At 55.5% G+C, this 11,837-nt stretch overlaps 3 protein-coding genes across 3 annotated transcripts; 1 reads left to right on the top strand and 2 right to left on the bottom strand.

Annotated features, from left to right (window-relative positions):
- Positions 1–730: 730 nt before the first annotated feature.
- CH63R_14066 (Polyadenylate-binding protein) lies at positions 731–3,093 on the bottom strand (the record flags this gene model as incomplete). Its single annotated transcript, XM_018309040.1, has 2 exons — positions 731–851; positions 905–3,093. The coding sequence occupies 2 exons, from the start codon at positions 3,091–3,093 to the stop codon at positions 731–733; spliced, it is 2,310 nt and encodes a 769-aa protein (XP_018151358.1).
- A 2,818-nt stretch (positions 3,094–5,911) lies between these two features.
- Positions 5,912–9,532, top strand: CH63R_14065 (HECT-domain-containing protein; the record flags this gene model as incomplete). Its single annotated transcript, XM_018309039.1, has 3 exons — positions 5,912–6,411; positions 6,464–7,120; positions 7,168–9,532. 3 exons carry the CDS (start codon positions 5,912–5,914, stop codon positions 9,530–9,532), a joined length of 3,522 nt encoding a protein of 1,173 aa, XP_018151357.1.
- Positions 9,533–10,125: 593 nt separating this feature from the next.
- Positions 10,126–11,704, bottom strand: CH63R_14064 (Duf1237 domain-containing protein; the record flags this gene model as incomplete). The annotated part of the gene is made up of 3 exons (XM_018309038.1): positions 10,126–10,455; positions 10,528–11,050; positions 11,103–11,704. 3 exons carry the CDS (start codon positions 11,702–11,704, stop codon positions 10,126–10,128), a joined length of 1,455 nt encoding a protein of 484 aa, XP_018151356.1.
- Between the last annotated feature and the right edge of the window lie 133 nt (positions 11,705–11,837).

The following is an 11,837-nucleotide window of genomic DNA, read 5'->3' as shown; positions in this document are numbered from 1 at the left end:
AGTCTTCTCAAGTGGCACATCACCCAAGTCACACCGTGATTTCTCCCAAATCCGAGATAGAGGCCTTGTCAAGAGTGGATGACTTGGGGTAAAATGGGCCAAACCGCCGCATTCCGGACCAAACATCACACATCACCACGGTGAAGAGGCAGATAATACTTATGAACTTTCTATTAGGAGATACTTTCCCACCTACTCTCTCCTCATAACCACCATGTGCCTGTCCTGAAGAAACGAGTACCGTTCTGTGTGGGGGTATTGGTGCCATCGCAAGCGAGCGAAGCCAGGCGATTCGCGCGACTCAAACATACAACCGTAAAACGCCTTCCTGGAGAATCCACATACTGCGGGGCAGCAAACGACGCATCCCAACAAGCCTTCCTGGCAGAAAGAGAACAGGGGGCAGCCCGCAGGCAAACCACCCGTTCTCACAGCCTATAAGGCAATGGAGAAGTCTATCCATACATGCAGGCCTCAGGGATGTTCAAAGACAGATCCTGCAGTGATCTGCCAACGTGACAAATGCATGTCGTGGAGATCCCTTTGGCGTTAAAAAATGCAGTCGATTATGCCGCCTCATTCCAAATAACTTTTCCCAATCCGTGTTGAGCAATGACCTCATGAGCGTCGTCGTATGCTCACTGGTCGTCGAAAGGATGCCCGATAATAAGGGGTATGATGACATAAGGAAATCATGCTCATGACGTTGCGTGATAGTCGAAGAGACGGCTTAAGCCTTGGTCTCCTCAGCCTTCTTCTCGCCCTCCTCGCCACCCTGGGCCTTGATGTACTCCTCGTAGACGCCGAGGGCCTCGTCGACCTTGGCCTTGAGAGCGGACTCGTCCTCGATGCTGCAAAGTGTCAGTGAGGATTCGTTATTCTTAAGACTGATTAAAAAACTTACAGGTTGACAAGCTCGGCGTTGTCCATCTCGAGGAGCATACCGGTGATCTTTCCGGCGAGCTCGGGCTGGATCGCCTGGATCTTGGGGAAGATGACTTCACCAAGGATCTGCTTCTGCTGTCCAGGGTTGCCACCAGCAGCAGCGAGCTGCTGCTGAATAACGCTGCCGTTGTTAAGGTCCTGGGCGGGAGCTCCGCGTCCGCCCTGGGGGAAGGGGGCGTTGCGGGGAGCGTTGGCGTTGGCACCGCGACCAGCGCCGGGCTGGTTGCCACCCTGGCGAGCGTTGGGGGGGAAGCCGGGCATACCGGGGCCGGGCAGGGGCATGCCCTGAGGAACGGGACCACGGCCTCCCTGGGGACCGCCACGGCCACCGCCCATGGTCGCCTGCTGAACCTGCTGGATGGCGGCGAGAAACTGGGGGTTGCCGGGCTGGGGGTAGGGGGCGCCGGGAGGGAACTGGCCAGGGATGCCGTAGACAGGGGGCATCTGCTGGGGAAGACCACCACGTCCACCCTGCTGGGGGTAACCGCCGGGGAACTGACCGGGGCGGCCGCCCTGGACGGCAGGCATGGCCATACCAGGTTGGGGGAAGGCCATACCGCGACCGCCCTGGGGGAAGACGGGCTGCTGGCCGGCGGCGTAGAAGACGGGGGGCTGCATGTACTGCTGGGGCATGCCGGCGGCGGCGGCGGCCTGCTGCATGCGGAGCTGGTTACGAGCCTGGATGCTGGCCTCGAGCTGGCTCTTGCGGACGTCCTTCCGCTGGGCAAGGGCGACGTAGAGAGGCTTGCCGTTGACCATGCGCTGGTTCATCTCGGCGACAGCCTTGGTGGCATCGTCGGGGTTGCTGAAGCAGACGAAGCCGAAGCCCTTGCTCTTACCATGGAGCTTCTTGTCTGACTTCTTGTCCGACTTCTTGTCAGCGTCCTCCTTGTCATCCGTCTTAGCCTCCTCGGGCTTCTCCTCCTCCTCCTCGTCCTTCTTAGCCTCCGTTTCCTTCTCCTCAGAGGAACCCTCGTCCTCGTTGCCAGAGTCAGTGGCGTTGTCACGCATGACCTTGGCAGAGGTGATGGGACCGAAGTCGGCGAAGAGTTGGCGGAGCTTCTCGTCGTCAACATCGTCATCGAGGTTCTTGATGTACAGGTTAACGCCCTGGTACTTGTTGGCCTTCTCCATGCGAGCAGCTTCGTAAGACTTGCGCAATTCCTCCTCGCGCTCGTGCTTCTTCTGGGCTCGGCCAACATAAAGGTCCTGTCCGCGGAAGTCCTTGCCGTTGAGGTCATCAACAGCCTTGGCGGCAGCCTCGTGGGTGGTGAAGTTGACGAAACCGAAGCCGCGGCTCTTGCCCTCCTGGTCGCGGGCGAGTGAGGAAGAGGTGACGTCGCCGAAGGGGGTGAAGAGGTCGCGGAACTCGTCGTCAGTCACCTCGCCGCTGATGTTCTTTATGTAGATGTTGGTGAAGTTGGCCTTCATCTCCTCAAACTTGCTCTGGCGGTCCTTCTTGGGAATGTGGTGACCGACGTAGACCTTCTTCTCGTTGAGAAGCATGCCGTTAACGTGCTTGATGGCCTGGGAAGCAGCCTCATCGGTCTCGTAGTGGACGAATCCATAGCCCTTGGAGTTGCCGTTCTCGTCCTGGGCGACCTTGCAGCTCAGGATGTTGCCGAAAGCAGCAAAGGTGTCGTGCAGAGCCTTGTTATCAATGGCGACATCGAGGTTCTTGATGAAGACGTTGCCCTGGCCGGTCTTGCGGAGAGCGGGGTCACGCTGAGACCACATGATACGGCAGGGGCGGCCCTTGATGAGGGTGTAGTTGAGCTCCTCGAGAGCCTTCTCACCGTCGGAGGTGGTGTTGTAGTTCACGTAGGCGTAGCCGAGGGAGCGGCGGGTAACCGCATCGCGGCAAACGCGAATGGAAGCGACGGAGCCAATCTGGGAGAACAGCTCGAAGAGCATGGCCTCGGTAACGGAAGGGTCGAGCTCGCCAACGTAGAGGGAGGCAGAGGCCTGGGGGTGGGGGGCAGCCGAGCTGGGGGTAGGACCAGCGGTGTCGGCATTGTCGCCCTGAGCGCCAGACTCAACGTTGGTGTTGATGGCGGGAGCGGCCTTGGCGTCAGCGCCGTTGAGCGAGGCGTTGCTCAGGTCGTTGGCGAGCTGGTCGACAGCGCCGTTGTTGGTAGCGGTGGCCATTGTATCGGTGTTGTTGGGGTTGACACGGAAGAAGGATACTGCGACGGCGGACACTTGTTAGATAGGGCCTGGTTTGAGTTGAAATGTGGTTCAGAGACGTCGGAGGCGGGGTAAGAAAGTCGCAAGCCCGCACAAATCGGACCCGGGTCGACTGAGGTGAGGGGGGAGGGAGCCGAGGGGGTAAAGCACATACCAAGTCAAGAAATCTTACGATCGGTCGTTAAACGGGACCGGTCGGCGTGTGATGAAGGAGGGGGGATAAGGGCAACAGGAAGCGACGATGAGCCTTTCTTGTCGAGTGAGGGTAGGGATATGTGTGACGTCTGACCGACACACACGAGGGGCACTTGTTGCGAGATTGACAGGCAGGTGCTGAGGTAAAAGCAAGAAAAAGAGGTTCGGTGAGCGAGGCCTCTTGTGATATTTTTCTTGCGATTGAGGAGGAGGGGGAGAATCCGATATGGAGGCGGGAAATTTTTGATGGGGGATTTTCAAGTTTTTTTTGGAAGTTTTTTTTCTGATGGAAAAAAGTGAGCGAGACAGAGAACAAGTACGAAAGACGTACTCCTTGCCAGACCCTCTTTAGATGTGAAGGGTTGTTGTTGATAGGGTTTGTGTGGTTGGTAGAGGAGAAAAGAAGAAGAGGAGGAGAGAGAATTTCAATCAAAGTGGCTTTCGCAGATGGATTTTTTTTTTAATTCTTTTTACTGGATCTGCCACCTGCAGTGGAGGGTGGGTGGTGCGGCGTGCCTTCCCACCAACGGATTTTTGGCTGGCCTCTTCATCGCTGTCCGTCACCCTCCTGCCCGCCTTCCAGATTTTGTCGAGGGGCAGCAGCCAGCAGCAGGAAGCAGGGCATGTGCCAGCAGGGTAGGTACACACGGGCCAAGTGCCTGTCATGCGGTCGCTATCATCTCTTGCTACGAAACGCCACAAATGAAGATATCGTTTGGCAGCCCACGGCTTGACCGATACGAGACGTTGAGGTACCCAGCTGGTGGGGACACCATCATTAGGAGTGAAAATTGTGATTCCATGCGACCGCAACGGTTGTCGAGAACGAACCCTCCCTGCCTGCTACAGGCTACCAGAATGTGTACAAACACTGAACCCCAAGTGCCAAGTGTGAAAATAGCCCAAGCTGGACGGGCGCCTTCCGACGAATGCAGAGAAGAGATAGATACAGTCTCACAGACAGAACTGATACAGAAAGACAGAGAGACGAGGCGGATGGTCGCAGGATAGAATTGTCAACCAGCCTAGTTTTGCCTTGTGCGACAAGATAACATCAATGGCATTGCTCATTTGCAGAAAGAAAAACAAGGACGAATTTTGGAGGCATGGCCTGCTGCAATTTGGATGCCAGAAAACGCTTGTCTGTGCCACACGTCCCAAAAAGTAGCATTGGCGCTTCCATCAAAATCGTTAGTTGCCGGCGGCCGCCTTAGACATGATCCGAGTGCTCAAACCAGCCCGTCGTTGGAACGTACCAATGCGTCATGTATTGCTGGAGGCTAGGACCACGAGAACACGAGACCATGATCAGACAATTTCCCGCTCGACGGGTGCTTGACGCCCCTGGTTAGGCAGGTTGGTTGGGTGGGCAGTCAGAGAAGTGTAGATAGAGAACGGACGACCGGGGTGACGCAGGTGTTGATAGTTAGGTGAGTTCACCCTATCGAAAGCAAGCGGTCACCTGCAATGACAGCTCGGGTTGCGGCTTGCTTGCTGAAACCAAAGGAACTGCCATTGGCGCCTGTCACTGTGGCATCTCCCTGAGGGGACGGACGCAGGCATTCCCTCTTACAAGACAAAGCCATCTTGCGCCCAAGGCAGAGGCGGATGAGTATGAGAATTCACCAGCTGCATGCTGCTACACCGACACTCCGCATGAGGAAGAGACGGTACGCTACTAATTACGAATCAGCAAAGTCCTCGTGCGACGTACACAGTAGACCTTTTTCTTCCTGCTTTGCCCGTGCAGTGGAAGACCCTGAATGCCTGAGCCTAGGTATACGCATACTACAAGCCCAAGTATTCAACTGCAACTGCTTGAATCGCCCTAAAGCTTGTTGTCGGGCCATGCCTACACGCCTTCTTCAAGCGTTCAAGTCGTCGTCCGTCATCATTATGGCGGCCCGCCCAGAATTAGGTCTCAAGGACGTCCATTTGTGTGGTCATTTCCCCAGCTTGCCTTATCACAGCTGCCCCCTACTCTTATCTGTCTCTACCTACTCTGGTAGCAGGCAAAAGTAAAACCCCCCTGTTGGGTAGATATGGCTGTGCTTCCTTGATTACCTCAGCAATGAGTACTTTGAAATTCTTGTGCACCCTCTGCACAAATCTGGCCAGTAAGAGTCACTAAGGCTGTGGATCACAGCTCCATACTACCTGTTAGGGAGCTTAAACTTACCCCCAATACCATAGTAGGTAGGTAACGGTACGTATCTCCCCCACTAGCGAGTGCTGCCTACCTACCTATCCATCCGCCGGCTGTCCCGTGCATCGGGTCCTTCCACAGTATCAAGGCGGGGCCAGCTCCAGCTCCAGCTTACCTCACCTTACCCGTGCTCACTTCAGACCCCGCCAGCAAGCATTCAAGCCTGTGAATCCCCCTTCTCACTCCAGTGACAGTTCGATTACATACACCACGCCCGTCCGAAGGTGCTGAAGCTTCTGGAAGCCAACCGCGTTCGCAACACCCTTCACCTTCGCAGCCTCTGACACATCATTGAGCTGCGGCATCTCTACTTGACATGCAACAACACTACCACCACCCACGCTGATTCTTCCAAGACACCGCGTCACTCGAGAAACCATGTTTCCTACCTTCACAGGCAACTCCCGTCGCCCCCGGAACGTGAACCTCAGCGGTCAGAATCTCAACCCGTTCGGCGCCACATCATGGACTCCCTCTGCCGGATCAGGAGCTTCGAAGACCGTCTCCAACGCCCAAGCGGAACGGGCCCAGAGACAACAGGACCGAGATAGGTTGAAGGCCGCAGGCAAAATCCAGAAGACGTGGAGGGGTCACCGGGTCAGGAGACGACTTCGAGACTCCCGCCGCGAGGCCTTTGACGCTTTGTACGAGAGCACCTCGGACTTGGCTACACAGCAGAGACTGTCTATGGCCTTGCCACTGCTGTTGACAACTTTCCAGTCGTCCCACGACAAGGACCTCGAACGCGTCATCCGATTCTCTCAGGACCTGACCACCACCAACCTGGAATGCCTCGCCCCTGACCGGCTTGCCCCCCCTCGACTGTCGCGATTCGTGAGGACGCTCGTGGAGGCTCTGGATGTTCAACTCAAGAAAAGGTCCGCATTCGCCCATCTCGCCGTGATTTATGCTGGCTGACGGCTATCCCAGACAAGGAACAGACGATATCAAACTGCTTCTCGACCTCCTCACACACATCGTAAACGATGCCCCCGAGTCGTTATCGAAGTCGTTCCGACAATACTACACAGCCTTGGCAGAACTATGTGGAGTGTTGGGTGCGGACACGACGGCTTTGGAAACCACATCAAGAGCTGTCCTCGTGCCGCTGCGAGCTGCATTCGCCGACGAATACTTGTCGGCATCTTACGAAGCTTTCGCGCTGTCGTTTCTGACTCGCAATGACCTTTACCTTCTCGAGGGACACGCCCATATAATTTCCCTGAATCTTGATTCAGACCGCCTTGCCTCGGCCATCACGGCGGCATACACTAACGGACGGATACACGGTGTTGGTCGGGATGGTCAAATCTGGCTGCTGGCACATTTTATCGGCTTACATCAAAAAACGGGCACCAACTACCAAGGGCTGAAGCACCTGGACGCACTCCATATTCAACTCTCGAGCTTGTCCACAGAAATAAGTCTGAGACTTTCTGTCAAACCGGTCGAATCCACCTCACCCAACACAGACTCCAGTAGCGCAGAAGAAACCTTGCTTCGGCCACTGCCTGGTTATGCCATCCAACAGCTCACATCTTTGGTCGACAGAGACGGCATCTCTGCGCTGTTGGGCGAGCTCACGACGTGAGTGCATTCCTTTTCTGTCCCACGGTATCGCTAATACCTTGCAGTCACTTCGGCTCACAATCATCGAGTCACGATTTTCGGACAGCGAGCCTGTTGTCTGGCTATATTCTCACACTTCTCCGATGTTTCCCAGGTCAGGGCGACGACGTTCGCATGCGTCTCTTCCTAGGCGATGTCCGTTCGAGCACGGGCAGCCTGCCAACGATTAAGTTTCTATGGCAAGCCATGAGCCAAACGAGCATCTACAAGCAAATCCTACAAGACTCGGCGTCAGTCACAGGCTTGTTGCGAGACTATCTCTCAAAGTCCTCAAAGTCGAATGACTCCTCTCGGGAACCGGAGTGGAGGCTAGTTTTGCTGTTCCTCGAACTATACATTTTCATTCTTCGTCTGAGTGACGACGAGGACTTTTTTAGCAGTATTCACCCCAGCCTCGTACGGAGCGAAGGTCAGATGTCTCGGTTGAGGTCCTGCGGGCTTTCTCTCTCCGAAGTGAAGAACCTCACAATTGTGCTCAAGCATCTCGCTTTTACAATGCATTACAATGCAGCCGATATTCTGCAGGGCGTTCAGCAATCCGAGTCGATATCGATGAGCCAGCTTGAGTCTTACTTTGGTAGCAGCAACACCGCAAAGCCGTCGAAGGAGAAAAGCCAGGGCCTCAGAGCCAACGCAGCTGATACCAGGCTCGACCTCTCTAGCCTTCGCAGCATCGTCACCACGGCCATGCGACTTCTGTACGAGCGGGATTCTCGACGGCCATTCTTGCCTCGGGACCATTGGCTAATGACGTCGAAATTCGACATGGAGGGTTTTGTTAGCGCTGTCGTGGCCGAACAAGAGCGACAAAACGAAGTGTCCGATTCGAGCGATGATGAGGACAGCGAGGTTGACGAAGATGCGAACATGGGCGGATTGCATGATGGAATTATTCACACTATGGCCGGACAGCGAGTTTCTCGACATGCTCAGATCGAAAGGCTTCGGTCCCAGCAACGCAAGGCGCAACGCGATCGTCTGCTGGCCGTCATTGGACCAAAGTTGGAAATCCTGAGACACATGCCTTTCGTTATCCCTTTCGACACTCGTGTCCAGATCTTCCGACAATTCGTCTATCTAGACAAGCACAAGCGCAGGGAAGGCATGGATGCCGATCAATGGAGAATGACCATGCTGCATAATCCTCTGCGCTCCCCTGGCAGGAGTGCTGCTGGGCGACACCACGGCAAAATCAGAAGAGGCCAGGTTTTCCAGGACGCCTTTGAACAATTTTATGAGCTGGGAGAAGGCCTCAAAGAACCAATTCAGATCCAGTTTGTTGACCAGTTCGACACAGTGGAAGCTGGCATTGATGGCGGCGGAGTCACAAAGGAATTTCTAACAAGCGTCACAACGGAAGCCTTTGGTCAGATGGACGGCATCTCCTTGTTTTCGGCCAACAGCCAAGGCCTCCTCTACCCCAACCCAACGGCAATGGATGAGCTCAGGGAAGCCTTGAGACGAGCCGGAGTTCCCGAGCGCACCGCCGAGTGGCATGAGCAGGTTCAAGATCTACTTCGGCAATTCGAGTTCCTCGGCCGAATCGTTGGAAAATGCATGTATGAAGGAATTCTCGTCGACATAGCATTTGCTGGGTTCTTCCTTCTGAAGTGGATCTCGGGGCAGACTGGAGAGAACAGCTACCGCGGCAACGTCAATGACTTGAGAGACCTGGACGAGGAACTTTACCAGGGCATGCTGCGTCTGAAGAACTACAACGAGAATGTGGCGGACCTGGCATTGGACTTTACGATTAATGACCAAGTCTCGCTGCCTGGAGAGCCTACCCGTACCATTTCGAGAAATCTGATTCCCAACGGCGAAAACGTCACGGTCACGAACGATAACCGCCTTCTCTACATATCCTACGTCGCTCGCCACCGCCTCGTCGCCCAGCCCGCACAGCAGACGGCTGCTTTTCTCCGCGGACTCCGCTCCATCATCGCGCCGTCGTGGCTTTCCATGTTCAACCAGAACGAACTACAGCGTCTCGTGGGCGGTGATAGCTCCGAGATCGACATTGAGGACCTGCGCAGAAACACAGTCTATTCGGGTCTGTACGAGGTGGGGGACGATGGACTGGAGCACCCAACGGTGCAGCTGTTCTGGAAGGTCATGGCCAACTTTTCGGACCGAGAGCGTCGGGATGTGCTCAAGTACGTGACGAGCACCCCACGGGCGCCCCTACTGGGCTTCTCGCAGCTAAGCCCACGATTCAGTATCCGAGACGGAGGTGAGGACCAGGAGAGATTGCCGAGTACCAGTACTTGCGTGAATCTACTCAAGCTGCCACGGTACAAGAATCAGGAAACGCTCAGGAAGAAGTTGCTCTATGCTGTGTCATCGGGTGCTGGATTTGATCTCAGCTAAACGGGCCCGTTGCTTGACAAACATAGATAGACGCCAGCGGTGGTAGTAATGATGTTATGACGTAAGATTAGAAGACCACAAATGTAACTTTATCAATTCGCGGCATGTGACGGTTTGATGTTTTCCAACTGAAGCTGGCAGGTTGTCCACTAGGCTACCATGATTCATGGTGTCCATCATATCCTGTAATCGGAACATCTTCTAAGGTTTGGTGTTGGGTATCTTTGCATGTGTTCATTTACCTACGTGGATGTAGCTATAACGTACATAAACCATGAAATTTCGCCGAAGTGTGTAAATTCTTTTGTCAGGCCATATTGACGTCTTTGAGGGCGCACGATGTTGATGCTGCCAATTAGGCGTTGATGGCAAATCATATTTGTTCCTCCCATGATGTCCCCGACACAGGTTTCCTCTTTTTCTTCCACCTTCTTCACTGGTAGCTTCTCTCAAGTAGATGCGGCTTCCTCTCCTTTACGTCCAGCAACATCTGCCCAAAAAGCCCATTGGCCCAGGCAAACCTGCAAAGAGACAAATGTCAGGAGTCCGATACGCTTTGTCAACCTTGGGGGGTGGGGGCTTGTTCCTTCGGCTTACCAGGAGCGAGTCCACTTGGAGGCGTCGTGGCTATTCACCGATTCGTGGATCAGGCCGAGGCCGTTCGTGGAGCCGACGAGCTGGCGCAGGCCGTTTGCAATCTCGTCGTCGTCGTTTGAGGTCATGAGCTGCGCGATGAGCGCCATGGGCCAGGCATTGCCGGGCCCTATGTGCGGACCGCCCGTAGCGTTGAGGACAGGTCCGCGCATTTGGTAGGGGTTCGAGGTGGAGAGGACGAAGCGGCGGGTATTTTGGTAGACCGGGTCCTGGGCGGACAGGTAGCCGTAGTGAGGGGCTGAAAGAAGTGAGGGGATGTTGGCATCGTCCTTTAAGGGGAGGAGGGGGGAATTCGAAGGTTAGCCATGGAACGTCGAGGGAAGGACGGGGAGGACACGAACCATGTTGTTGTGGCTGCCGAAGCCGTCCACCTCGTACGAGTAAATCTCGCCAAACTTAGGATGCGTCGTCTTGCCGTGGGCCTCGACACCCTCGCGGACGGCCTTGGCCGAGTCCCGCATGCGCTCGGCAAGGCCCGCGTCGATGCTGTCCATGATCTCGGCGCACGAGTTGAGGTAGCGGGCGAACATCATGTTGGCCGGCACGAAGAGCTGGTAGATGCAGCTGTCGTCGCTGGGGCGGAAGAAGCTGCGGACCATGCCGGTGCTGCCCTCGGTGGGCGCGCCGTTGCCGCCGTTGGAGAGTGTCTCCGATGACGAAACGGACTTACGCTCGAAGAGGGCGGGCGATGGGTTAAGGGTGCCGTCGGCGGCGTAGGTGCCTGCGCGTAGGGCGTCGGTCGTGTTGAGGAGGACGGCGACGGCCTTGGACCAGTTGAAGCGAGCGAAGAAGTTCTTGTCGGCGGTGGCGGTATGATAGTCGTGGGAGAGCTGGAGGAATGCGGCCAAGGAGTCCAATTCGTACCTGGCATGGTCGTCAGCTGCCATGAGTGTATGGGGAGGCACAAACACCATACTTGCACTCGAAGAACGAGGATGTCGAGTAGGCCGGAAAGATGTGATCGGAGCCGCCGCCGGCCTCGTTGTCCGTGGGAGCCACATTGGATTCCTCTGGAGGCTGGAAGGCATTGCAGTGAGGAGCGAAGCGGACATAACGTGCCTGTAAGTTGATTGCACCGCGGTAGAGGGCGGCTAAGGAGTCCTCGGACGAGTTAGGTTTAAGCAGAGAACGGTAGCTCTGTAGTTGGTTACTACTATCTCTCAGCCATTCAGCATTGATGTCACCGGTGATGATGAAGCTGAGCTCTTCATCCGGGTTCTCCCCGGCTAGCCCGGTCCAGGCAATGGTGGTGTCGAGGGTGTTTGGGAAGGTGTTCTCGAAAAGACGGTAGAGGTCCGGGTCCTTGACGAGCGCCTTCATCTCGGTGATGACCTTCTCGACTTCGGGGAAGCTGGCGGTCCGGCACTCAGGCGCCGGACGCTGATACGATAGCTTATGGATACCCTCGGAGAAGGGCTCGTGGGGAGTGGCCGCATAGTCGGTAAAGTGAGGACAGTTGGGTTTGAGAGCTGCTATCGCCAGACCAGCGAATCCGAGAAGAGCGCATAGGAGAGCCATGTTGAAAGGGGCATTTGATAGTCTCTAAATGAAATACGGTCACAACCGCAGGGCGTCGCGTTGCCTGGCTTTCGACGGCGAGGGCATAGTTTTAAGAACAAAATAAGAAGTGCTGGATCGATCAGATGGAGAC

Source organism: Colletotrichum higginsianum, chromosome 10 (genome assembly GCF_001672515.1).
Source record: "Colletotrichum higginsianum IMI 349063 chromosome 10, whole genome shotgun sequence".
In the NCBI taxonomy this organism is placed as follows: Eukaryota; Fungi; Ascomycota; class Sordariomycetes; order Glomerellales; family Glomerellaceae; genus Colletotrichum; species Colletotrichum higginsianum.
Note: the sequence above shows the minus strand (reverse complement) of the source record. Positions and strands in the feature narration are given on the sequence as shown.